The following is a 12,861-nucleotide window of genomic DNA, read 5'->3' as shown; positions in this document are numbered from 1 at the left end:
CTCACAAATACGTAATTACAGTATTGAGTAAATGTAGGCTACTTTGTTATTTTAGGTTTTTCGTTAATATTTTATTTGCTCCCATTCTTTTCTTTTATCAATCACGTTTTCTAGCACAGCAGAAAAGACGATTCCCTTATTTTCTAAAATAAAAAATGAAAAGTAAGAAAAAGATAAATGCTTTTACTTCTATTCCTGCTCCATCCATGTTGATGTTACTTCCGAACCAAAGCACTTGAATGCGCGACATGTCTTGAGGGCTTCTCTGATGTCCGAGCTCAGATTGTTGAACCTGAAAGCAGCACTTACCCACTTATAAAGCTACAATTGGTACAGTCGGAATGCAGCCAATGGATAATGTTTTACTTTTTGGAGATGTTTACCATTTAATACTTATTTGTTATACATTATTGACTTAAATTAATCTTGATATTATGCATTATAATGTTTTTGATGTCAAATGTGTCAGGATACATGTCTGTGTGTTTGTATGCGCAACCCCATGCATTCCGACAATGGACTCGCCCGTCGTCAGGCCTTTGCAGTAGGGAGTTGTTTGGCGGACCCCGCAAGTTTTTCTTTACTTTACATGCTATTTTAGTTTCTCCGAGGAAGGCAAAAACCTTCGTTTTTATCAACACTAGCCTCGTTCTTCACTTGCCGTGTCGACGGTGCTTAAAAACAAAGTGTTTCGGGGCGTGGTACACAAACTAGAGAGGCGGAGAAGGAAGGGAGGCATCGGGGATTCAGACGGACCACGGCTGAGCTCAGGATGCCGACGTTGCGGGACAGCACCATGTCCCACCCCGGGGAGAATTCACACCAAGTCCGGGTGAAGGCGTATTACAAAGGGTAAGAAATGATCCCAACATGTCGTTGAGGTTGTCATTAACCTACCAGGAGCAGTTTTACTACTTGGTAAGGTGGCTAATCAGTTGGCTAATACTAGCTAACCCGGCTAACCCGGCTAACGGCTTGCTAATGGTGGGTTCTGGGGTTTAGGTAAACTTGAGCAGGCAGCTGAAACTGTCCAGACCCGCTGTCAGTGTGAAGCCAGACTCTCTGGGTTGTTTGATAAATATGTCAGCTACAGGGTGGAGTTGTCAAGTGATTTAAATCCAGTCAAAGATAGTTAACGATCGAGTTTGAAACAGAGCTAGTCTCTCAGCTAGTTAGCTGAGTAGCATTGACTGCTAGTTCCACTAACTGTCACTGGTAGATTGTGCCCACTTCACTAGTCCCATTGTAAAAAAGATGTAACATTATAACTAGCATGAAAGGCTTTACACTAGCTAACATACATTATGTATAGGTAATTGCTAATTAGCTATGTCTTTAGGGGATTTACATAATGACAACAGGACATCCTGACAGGCTTTTATTGATTGATATTGATACCATTGTAACTATTTAGGAATCGAAACACAAGATGAGTGTTGTTGTTGATCTTCATCCTGTTGGACTACCTAAACATGTGAAGTCATGCTGAACTGTTCATATCAGATGGTATTCTCAAGTATTTCTGATAAACTGATGTAGTGTTTATAATACAAGCAATATAACTCAAGGAATGTCCTTTCATAAATGAGTGTGTATGTATTTTATAAAGGGGGTAACAGAGTTTATTGCTCTATTAATATGGGGTTTTATCACAATACAATTGGTCAGTTTCTACTTTGTTTTTATCCTTACTTTAACACCCTGAGTCCCACCTAAGACTCAATTCAACTGTTGATTATTATTTAATAAATCGCTTAGTTTACGAAATGACTAATAACAAGTGAAAAAGTTCTTAAAGCCCTATGTTTGTCATCAAATAAATTATTTTGTGTGACCAACAGTTCAAAAACCATGAACATCCAATTTACTCTGATACAAATAAGCCTTAAGATGATGGAACTGCTTCATTCAAATATTTAAAAGACGCTTCCATGGTCAACATTGCAGCTGGTTAATTTCCTGATGATGTACTTATAGATTAATTTTTTCAGCTCTAGCTCTTACGTAATCTCTTCCTAGATCGAGTTGCAAAAACACTTTTATTATTTGTAGAGAACCTTGCCCTCAAGACAAACAGTAGATGATAAACACATAACCCTAATTGTTCTATTCATCCATGGTATGGAGATGCCGTGTTTTTCATACCAGGCCTGGCAGAGGCAGTTTACCTGCTTTTAGTTTCGCACTAGGATGTGATGATGGAAAATCATTGGTCACCCTGTTGTTTTCATGACACTCCCTGCCCCACCGGCTCTGTTGGATGGAGCAAGTGATTGGAGCCCTGCCAAGACTTGAAAAACGTGAAGTGCAAGTCAGCCAGACCTCTTGTAGTCCTCCCTGCCTGGCTCTGTGACACACCTCACACACAGTGTGGGCTGAGCATTAGTTGTCATCGCACGTAACAAAGCATCTGAAGTATTTATGAGGCTGCTGCTGAGGAATCTCAGCTATGCTGCCAAAGAGGGAATGCACTGAGATTGTCTCGTTATCGAGTCGCATTAAGCCAGGATCACCAGGGTTGTTATTGTTTCCCTGCAGAAGTTAGGAGTGGGAGATTGGATCAAGATACTCAATGTTACTGACATCTCCACATGCCAGCACAGTTTCTTTACTGTTTTTTGTCTAACATCACAACTTTCTCAAACTATATAACTCAAATATACACAAGCTTAAAAAAATCAATGAAATCAGGACAATTATAACTTATTCTTTGAATTACCTTACTCTGTGGTAATTTCTCAGGGCAGCTATTCTATTCATCTGGCTTAGTATAGTGTCCTGTTTTAAGTCCATTCATGCCTATTTGCACGTCTGCTGTCTGTCAGAGTTAACATCAGCAGACTGGTGTCAGCCTGTAGCAGCCTCAGCCTGTCACTGGCTGCTCTTCATTTCCCTCTCATTCAGCCTGATGGCCAATAGAAACATCTAAATGCACTGAGACTGACATGTATTGATTCTGTACAGTAGTAGCGGATAGATTGGAAATTAAGTTTGGTTGCGCTTCAAACAACAACAGTTTTTTATCATCCATTCATTTCCTGACTTTCTTTGCTCACTCAAGGGATTTCTTAAATCACAGTTTCCCCGGGCACCAAATGACCGCTTTGTGTTTTGTTTCCCATTCCTTAGTTCAAAAATGTGATAATCAGTTTATTAAAAAAAAGCTAATCCTGTAATTTAAAAGAAATTATTTTTTTTCATTATGATTTTTTTTTTCTTCTTCTGCTCTACAGTGTAGCAGAAATATTGCGACTTCTGTTTCATTGTATTACACTCCAGACGCAGTTCACCTACATTTTGTGTAGTTATATAGTATTATCAGGACATTGGTTATTTCTTACAGTGTAACATTTTGTAAAAAACCTTGTGATCCTTTTCTTGCTCCACTGCTTATCCAACACGTCCATCAATATCACGCCCGGTATCTTTTTCTATATGTTTATCACACTTTCCTTACATAGTACAGCTGCTCAGTGCCCACTTGTACTATCATTAAAAGCTCTACTTTAGGAACATATAGAACCTGCTTGACATCTCTTCCTTGATTGCTTGTTATGTATTGCTTCCTACATTCTTCTGTGTTTTAATTGGGCACAAGGGGATGTTTTTGACAGCTGGAAATGTATGGTGTTTACATAGACAACACCATTTATCAAAGAAAAAGCCTATATGAACTTTGATCCTGCTCCTACACAAAATAAATGATGTGCAGAAAATTCTTTTTAACGTGAGCAATTCATTAATCATATTTTAGTTTAGTTGTATTTTTGAAATGTTTCTTATTTTTCCATAATGGACCAGCTTCCCAAATGTTGTATTCCTTCTCTATGGGTTGATTTTCAACCAGATATATTTTGCCTAATTGGAGGAATCTGTTTGACTGAGCTCAGGAAGGCATCTTTCAACACTCTCCTTTCTCAGAGTTTACAATTCAGCTCACTTCATTTCCCAAAATATTGTCATAAAAACGTTTTCTGTCGGCCTGCTATTCCCAAGCCTTTTATTCGGTAGCAGGTCCTGTTCCATTGGGTCCATGTTCCTGCCAGTGTGTAACCATCTCAGGCCAGAAAAAAAACCAATATTATGCGGAGCTCCCAAAGAATAACAAGAGGCGTCTTATGTGCCAGATCAACTTCAGGATTCCTGTGTGAGGCTTGTTGTTTGGCAGGAAACTGGGATTACACCGGCTCGACCAAGCAGTTCAGATACTTTCCCCTTTTGAAAGGAGTTGCTCTTCTCTTTCAAAGACTCTGCCATCTGCATCACTGCTTCAAGGCTTGGCTTTGTTTAAGATATGGGAAGCGTTCCTTGTCCTGCCATTTACTTTTTTTGCTCTGAAAGCCCCGCAAGCACTGAAGCACAAAGTCGTGCACCCCTCACCCGCCCGTCCGCTGACACACATCTTCACTAACGAGACTCCGCTAACGTGTGTGTGACGTGTTGTCTGCTGCAGCGTCTGCACATCCTGCACTTTGTGTGTGATGCAGCTCAAGGGTTACTGTAAACGTCCTTTCCTTCTTAGTGACTTTGTCCCAGGCTCAGCGGGGGTGCGTTTTGGTCGGTGCTTTAGTGCTGCGAGGAGCCAGACTCTCTCATGTTCAGCACAGCAGGGTGGCCGTGTTGCCTTGGAGACCACAGCATCCTGCGGCCTGTGTTGTTTCACCCATAACCTGTTGGCTGTTTTGATCACTTCCTCCACATTTCTGTATTTGTTTTAGCGTGTAGGTCATGACGAGTCAGACAGATTCTTGAGTATCTGCAGTGTGGTTGTTTGAAGATGTTGAAGGAGGCATTCCCACGTGTGACAGCGCCGATCGATGATAATCGTAGAGAGATGTAATCCGTACAATATTTCAACAAGCAACACAAAACAAACAGATCAAAGAAAATGTTCTGCTTCTATCTCTATTGGTAATGTTTATCCTTCCAAGAACACTCATTTCACTCCGGGATAAAATGTTTGCGCTTTACTGTCACCGTATTATACGTTTGTAAATCCAATAATAAAAACGACTATATTTCAGCTGTATCTCTCTTCTAGTGTATTACTTTAGTTGTTAGACGAATACAATGTTCATTATGATTTTATGCCCTTATTGAATTGTCCTGCTACATGTATTTATTTGATGAATTGTTTAAATAAAAGAAAAGCTCATTCAAACCAATAAGTCAATTAATTAAAATAGAGGACTTTGTTTGAGAGTTGTTTGTATTTGTACTGTGCTATTGTTTTTAAGTATGGCGACCGACAAGCAAAACACATATATGACACATTCAAGGGTTCATTAAAGAACTTTCAATAGAAGCTTAGATTACCCTAACCCTAAAATCAAGACATTTAGTGTAGCACTTCAGTGACAGAGAGACGGAGGGTCCGAGGGTTTCATGGGAACCCAGAGAGAGGCAGGCAGACCCTTCCTCCTGCCTGAGTGCTCCTCTCTGACAAATGGCTTCATGCTGGCCAGATGGGGCTGCAGAGCACTGCTCACGGCAGTCCAGACGCCAGGGGCACGGGACGGCACTCCCCTCCTCCTCCTCCTCCTCCCCCCCCCCCCCCCCCTCCTCCTCCTTTTAATTTGGCTGTACCGTAGGAGGGCAGCAGCAGAGGAATGACAGGTCTGTGAGGAATGCTGCTTCCTCCCAGTTACTCACCAGTGATGAGCGTCCAGTCTCTCGCTGTGCAATCCTTCTGCCTTAGTCACTCTGAGGAATCACACGGCTCCGTTTCCTTCGTCAAAGCATTTTGAGTTTCCTTGTTAGATGACTGTGTTGGACATTGTTGCGTTGTTAATGGTTAAAAAGGCATTTTGTCTCATATATTTTCTATATCTAGGGAAGCAGCAGAACAGAATGTATCCAACATCTTCCTGCCTAGTTTTTCAAGACCAGTCATTATAACGGCTGCAACACATTAGTATTTATTTATCTGCATGTCCATTTTGCCCCCTTTTCCAACAATTTGTTTTGTCTGGAGCCGCAAAACATATTTGATAGCTTGTAAAGATGTATTTATTGTTATATCATAGACAAAATCTATAGTTTTTTTTTTTCATTTATTATTTATAAAACTGTTAACCTCTGTTAAGAAACAAACAACTCTTATAAGGACAATAAAAAAATACACAGGCCTAGTTTAAAATAAATTAAACACAGCACTTGAGGAGTCCTCTGCACATATGAAGGAAAACGAATAAGATTTAATTAAATAAAACATATAGCTGCACCCTGAAAATAGTTAGGTGATTGAATTATGACTTAAGATCGTCAGCTGTCTTTCTCTTCTGTGCTTTTCCTCCAATACGTAAAGGCTGCAGCACCTTTGACAACTTCTCTCTACTCAAACATACCGGTAAACCAGCATCGCTTGCTGTGAAAGCATATAACTCTGTCCACGCAGAATCAAATCCTGTGTTCCTCCGATACTTTTATTTTCTTTGATTTATCCAAAGTTCGCTCATCGAGCCGGGGGTCAGGTTATTCGCCTGCAAGAAAAGGCGCTGGCGCATATTTTAGTTGACCTAATTAAAACGTTTTGTTTTTTATTTATGTGTCACCGTATCACCTCAAAATACAAGATACGAAAAATGTTCAACCGTGCAACAACATTTAAATAGTCCACAAATACTTGTATTTAATTTCCTTCTTATTTATGTCTAAACTCAAGGGAGTCAAAGCAGAGGGCTTAAAGAGCCGCGGGTTGCCGACCCCTGGTCTAGATGCTTGCACAGCCGTCTGTAACCTGTAATGAAAGCACAACACATTTCTAACGTTTGGCACAATTTTCTTTGAAATCGTTACATTTTCTGTCCATCTTAGGTTAGAGTAGATTTATTGAAACAAATGTTCAGCTTTCCAGGAGATATTAGGCATGTATGCTTTAATAAATCACTGAAGTGATTAATCAATAATGAAGAATGTCGTTAGGTTATTCATGTTTTGTGTTCCTGCTTTAAATACATTTGAATGTCTTTGTAGTCTATGCCACTTGCCTGTAAGTGCTATATCGTGTATCCGTGTCACAGAGGATGTTGTTTGGTCACCTGAGACGCAGCTAAACTTTAACTACAGTGTAGTCTCTGTGTTTAATGAACACGCTCGGCTCAGGTCCAGTCGCACGTGACAGTTAAAGTCGCCTGCTGGTATCAAAGCGTGCCTTTTTAGTCGACACTGTGTGTGTGTGTGTGTGTGTGTGTGTGTGTGTGTGTGTGTGTGTGTGTGTGTGTGTGTGTGTGTGTGTGTGTGTGTGTGTGTGTGTGTGTGTGTGTGTGTGTGTGTGTGTGTGTGTGTGTGTGTGTGTGTGTGTGTGTGTGTGTGTGTGTGTGTGTGTGTGTGTGTGTGTGTGTGTGTGTGTGTGTGTGTGTGTGTGTGTGTGTGTGTGTGTGTGTGTGTGTGTGTGATCTCCTGATGTTATCAGGGCTTTAGGAGGAAGTAGCTGCCATGCAGTCTCACAGGCAATGATTAACACCAGCAGGACGGAGGGGGAGGGAAGGGAGGAAGGAGGAGGCATCAGTGTGAGCGGTGCATCAGTTTAGCTCAGAAAGGTTTCCTAAATCTTCATTTGTGGTTTTCACTCAAGACAGTTTAATACATGCTGTGTGGAAGCTGCACTGCTGAGCTGAATCGATTAAAGCTACATTCATGATGTTGGTTCTCTATTCAACATTCATTTGATTCTGTTTCAACGTGGTATCTCTGCAGAGTTGTAGGTTACGATAAGGCTTCAATGTTTATATAGTTATTTTTTTAATTAGATCCAGTAGGAACGTTTTCAACTCCAGAGCGCAGCCAGAAATATATATTAATTTGAAAAAAGATAGATGTTATCGCTTTTATTCATTCAAAAAATGTAAAATAAATATATATATTTCTGCGGCTATCATATTATTCATGTTTATTCTTTTAAAAACACTAATTTCACTGCATTCAAAAACATTTACTCTCCCGCTTGCTACCAACTAATAGCAGCATTTACTACATTTGTATATCCACAACAACAACAAAGTATTTAAGCTATTCTAATAAAGTACTTAAGTCGTTACCAAATATATCTGTCCTCATTATTTTATCCACTTTTGGCTTTGATGTTATTTTTGTAAGAGTGTCTTGATTTAACAAAAACAAATCTAATGTACCCGAATGTATCAATTCATTCACAGAGAGGATTTATTTGAGTATTGAAAGCTTTATTTGAAGATTTCATAAATGCTTTGAATGTAAAAAGAATAGCATTGGGTTACAGCCCTTACAGACCACAGTCTGGTGTAAGACTGTGTCGTGTGTTTGCTCCTGGCAGTGTCCGACCCTAACGTGACCTTACACCCTCTGATCTGTCCTTGGACCTTTCCAGTAGATGTCCTTGAAAGTGTGTGTTGTTTGCTCCGTGCCTTTGGGATTTGATCATCCTGCTGTAAAGCTCTCAGGTTGATGAAAACCGAGGTTCATCTATTTGACGATGGCAGTAAAGGGAGGGAGAGGTCCATGTCCTTGCAGGTCACTCCCCGGCTGCTTTGCCGTTCTGATGCCCTTGTTTTGGCTCCTTCAGCCAGACCCCATGGTGCCTGAAGACCTGTAAAAGCGAGTACCATCATCTCCATCCCCCCATCTCTGAGTTGTAAATATTGCTGAGGCTGGGAATAAGAAACATCAACCCTAAGAGCGCGATGAAATGTTACGGCGGAGAGGATCCCACCTGCAGGGATAGATGCTCACCTCGATGTTTGAGTGTCCGTGTGAACTGAAGAGCCAGAGAGTCATGATGAGCTCGTTGATTAAGTTGTCTGACTTCTTTTCAGAAAGTGATGGCATGCATCAACCAAAGCGACACCCACCATCTTTTCAGCGATTCATTCTGCTTGAGTGCTTCTCACTGTTTTTCAGTCTTTTTCCACTCTTGTTTTTTTGCTTTTTCTCACACCCACAATCATGCTGTACAGATGAATGCACACATAAATGTGACAGACTGCGAGACTGTGACTCACACATTGCAGCGTTTGGCTTTTTTTTTTGTTTTCTCACATCTTTCTTTTTCTCCTTCAAAAATCTGGTTTCTAGAGTTTTTCTATGAGCTCGACAGAACGAGTGTTTGAACCAAAGATGCATTGGCTAATGACTAGAATCTGCTAATTAGAGAGGTTATGTACAATTAATTATAGTTCCTACTAGAAAGAAAGATAATTTGAATAAAAAACTGGAATTGGCAACTTAATGTGAAACCATGGATTGATCACTTCCTTTAGCCTGCTAGATATGACTAAGGATGCACAACCAGACTTTGCTTTCTCATTGATGTTTCCTATATCTACGGTGGCTATCATTTATCTAGATTTAAAATCTTTGTTCTTATTTACAAGGAACTCATCGGAAAATGTTTAATACAATGACATGGGTGTCTCTCGGTTTGAAACCAGAGTCTGTGGGTGTTTCTCAATGTCGAGGACGCTTGCTTGGTAGCACATGTCGTCCGAGTCACTTCCTTCAGAAGCGAGGCAAGAATACTTCCTGGCATTCAGAAAACAAAGAGTGGAACAGGCGAGCAAGTGTGCAGGTGTGCGTCATAGGAGAGGCCCCGTCTTACATTTTCCGCCACAGATTTTGGTAAATTGGTCTGTGCGCAAAGCATTGTGGGGATTTTAAGACCGCAGAGTCTAGACATATGCAGCCTCGAAGTTTCTCGCTACGAAGTACGCCGGGCTCGGTAGAATTCCAAGTATGCTGGACATAGAGTGGCAAAGTCCCTCCCCTTCCAGTGGACGTCCATGGGACCTTATTTCGGAAAAATTATGTATTGAAGTCATTGGAGAGAGAAAGATTATCTTTTGATCCCGTTTGAATTGTGCAATGAATTACACATATGATGTTTGTACATTTTTAAAAGATCATTTTAAAAGTCAAAAAAGATTTTTTTTTCGTAAAACTGTGAAGTAACACATTTTTTTGTGTGAAACGCTCAATGAACTACATCTCTGGTCTTGCATACGTCACCAACACCAAGATGGCCGTCACATTAACACATTTCACCTCTTTCCTTCAGAATGAAGTGAAAAGTATTAAAAGAGGTGAAAATCACTACAAGTCTGGCCATGTTGAGAACTGTACATACACACAAGGGGAGTTAGTCGGTTCCGTAAGAGCCAGCATGCGGGACCGGCTTGACAAGGTGACAGTGAGTAACGCAAGTGTAATGTGTAACGTTAATGTACGCGACTCGTCTTATATTTCAACAGTTTTAAGACAAACTCTGACTTTTTTGACATGGCAATGGTTTTTTAAGATTGACAAACATCATATGTGTAGTTCATGGCACAATTCAAACCGGATCGAAGGATAAGTTTTCTCTCTCCATTGACTTCAATACATAATTTTTCAGAAATAAGGTCCCATGGGGCGGAAGTAGATGGGCGTGACTTCGCCACTCTATTGGAACAGTCCTTCGGCGGCACTCGATGACGTAGTATGCTTGAAATAGTAGCTCTGGAGCAGCTTTACTCGACATTGAGAAACACCCATTGTCTCGAAGAAATGTAACTGATGATGATAATAATTTTTTATATAGCACCTTTCATAAACCCAAGCACGCAACAACACACATTTATAATGACAGAAAAAGTGTATAAAAATAATATTACATTTTATTTATAAAGCACTTTTTAATGTACTCAGACATTTAACAGCGTGAGTATGTGAATAAGACACTTCTCCCAATCTGTTTACCTGGTGTCAATTCAATCCACAAACTGAATTGGTGATTTCAGAGTTATCATCAGTCAGATCAAATGCTCACCCCCTGATCTTCTCTGCAGGGACATCATGATCACTCACTTTGAGCCGTCCATCTCATACGAGGGTCTGTACGGGGAGGTGAAGGACATGTGCTCCATGGACAACGAGCAACTCTTCACCATGAAGTGGATCGACGAGGAAGGTAAGACCCCTCCCCCAACAACTCATCTCTGCACCCCTCACTGTTTCTCTCCATCTCTGATTTGATTACAGTCAATTGTGTCAGCTATTTCTATGTAGTCTGAGTCTAAGCCCTGTGTCAAAAGACCTTGTTTTTTTTATTTCATTAGTGACATTTGGTAGAGATTATGGTAAATGAAGGTTGTTCTATTGATATCTTTGTCAAAGAAAACTGTTGACATTTAGTCTTTTAGTTATCAGTGTTTGCACATATATTTAATCGAGTTAGTGCCGTCTAGCCTTTGTGTATTAGTCATTGAAAGGCTGCCTTTATCATTTTGGTTAAATAAATGCAAGTTGTTTAAAACGAGGTTTAAGAGGCAAGCCAGAATACACCATCCAACATATTTGTTTAAACAAATCGGCAATCATGTCATTGTCACTTGTGACGGCATTTGAGGCTGTGTGAGTTCAGCTGTGCTCTCTTTACTCTCTCTACACTGATGATTGTCGTACCAACACACCAAATCAAGTCATCATTAGGTACTCTGATGATACTGCAATAATATCTCTGCACAGTAACACAGACGACCCTGAGCTGCACCAACAGGCTGTAAATCAGGTGGTTGAGTGGACTGATAACAATGCTCTTGGCTCACCATCTGACTCCCATAAAGTCCCCATTGTCATCCATACAGATGAAATCAAGCAGGGAGTTTCATACAAATGCTTAGTTGTAATGATTAACCATCTGCTGTCATGGAAGGATCACATTGAATATCTGTGCAAAAGAACAAAACAAAGAATAGATTTTCTCCGCCGTCTTAGGTCTTTTGGGGCGAGCAGAGAAATTCTTCTGTTGTTCTTTACATCTGTGATCTTGTCTATTCTGCAGTACTGCAATACTACCTGGTAGAAATGTTTGTCAGCAGCTTTAAAATCAAAACTGCTCCAGCTGTTAAAAATCTGCTCAAAGATTGTTGGTCAACCCTGTCAGAGACTCTATGACTCAGCCTATTATAACAACTTAGTGAGGCTGTCCAACAACATCATCTCTAACCCAAACCTTGTTCTGACCAGTGAATATGAACTGCTGCCATCTAATCGGAGGTACAGGGTCCCACGATTCAATAAAGTCAGACTGAAGCACTCCTTCGTGCATCAGTCAATCCTCACAGTAAACACAGAGCTAAATCCCAGATCAAATGCACGCTGAATGCTCTTTGAGCATGTTTTCTCTCACTGATTGTGCTGTTATGTTAAATGTTTGTTGTTTGTGTTTCATGTATTGTGTCTGGATATTTGTCTGTTGATGTTGGATATGGAGCTGCTGTGACGCAAGTCAGATTTCAGACTTGATCGGACCAATAAAGTATTATCGTATCGTAGCATCGTATCGTATTTAGTTTAAACAGAGGCTACGTTTGCCAGCATTTGATGGTGCAATGTGTTCAAATGAACTCACATAAGCATGCGCTTCCATGTCACTTTGACCTCAAGGCTCAGTCTTTTAACGTCAGTCAAGAAAAATTCAATCCCACACTCAATTCCTGGGTGTCAGTCAGTTAGTCAGGCAGCAGTAATAGTGTCATCGGAAAGATGGAGCCGTCAGACCGCTGCGCCCTGGATAAGGTCAGCCTGCCCGAACTCATTAGACTCACAAGAGCTCCCACTAGTCGCCACCCACATACAATCACTGGAGTCATTAGTCTGTCTGAGAGAGGAAAGCTGCTTGATGGACAAAACGAAGTTCCCCCCTGCGGCCCGGACCATGGAACCCCCGGCACACAGCTCCCCAATGTAAACTCTAGTCATGATCACAATGATTAGAGAATGTATCTGTGATTCATTAACACTCATGTTCCTCTGGTTTTAAAGAGGCCATGTTATGCTTTTTCTGCTGTTTCCTTTCATGGTGTGTGTTTATATATGTTTTTTGTGCATGTTAATGGTCTGCTAAGG

At 40.7% G+C, this 12,861-nt stretch overlaps 1 protein-coding gene across 1 annotated transcript in view; it reads left to right on the top strand.

The window, feature by feature from the left end:
- Positions 1-349: 349 nt before the first annotated feature.
- prkci (protein kinase C, iota) overlaps positions 350-12,861 on the top strand; it is a 26,640-nt gene continuing 14,128 nt past the window's right edge. Inside the window, exons 1-3 of the mRNA XM_079651041.1 lie at positions 350-852; positions 10,800-10,921; positions 10,993-11,000. Of these exons, the coding sequence (XP_079507167.1) occupies positions 773-852; positions 10,800-10,921; positions 10,993-11,000 (210 nt within the window). The 5' untranslated portion in view covers positions 350-772. The remainder of the gene's footprint in view (positions 853-10,799; positions 10,922-10,992; positions 11,001-12,861) is intronic.

The sequence above is a fragment of the Notothenia rossii genome (assembly GCF_949606895.1).
Source record: "Notothenia rossii genome assembly, chromosome: 9".
Classification (NCBI taxonomy): domain Eukaryota; kingdom Metazoa; phylum Chordata; class Actinopteri; order Perciformes; family Nototheniidae; genus Notothenia; species Notothenia rossii.
This window is presented reverse-complemented; position numbering and strand designations above follow the sequence as displayed.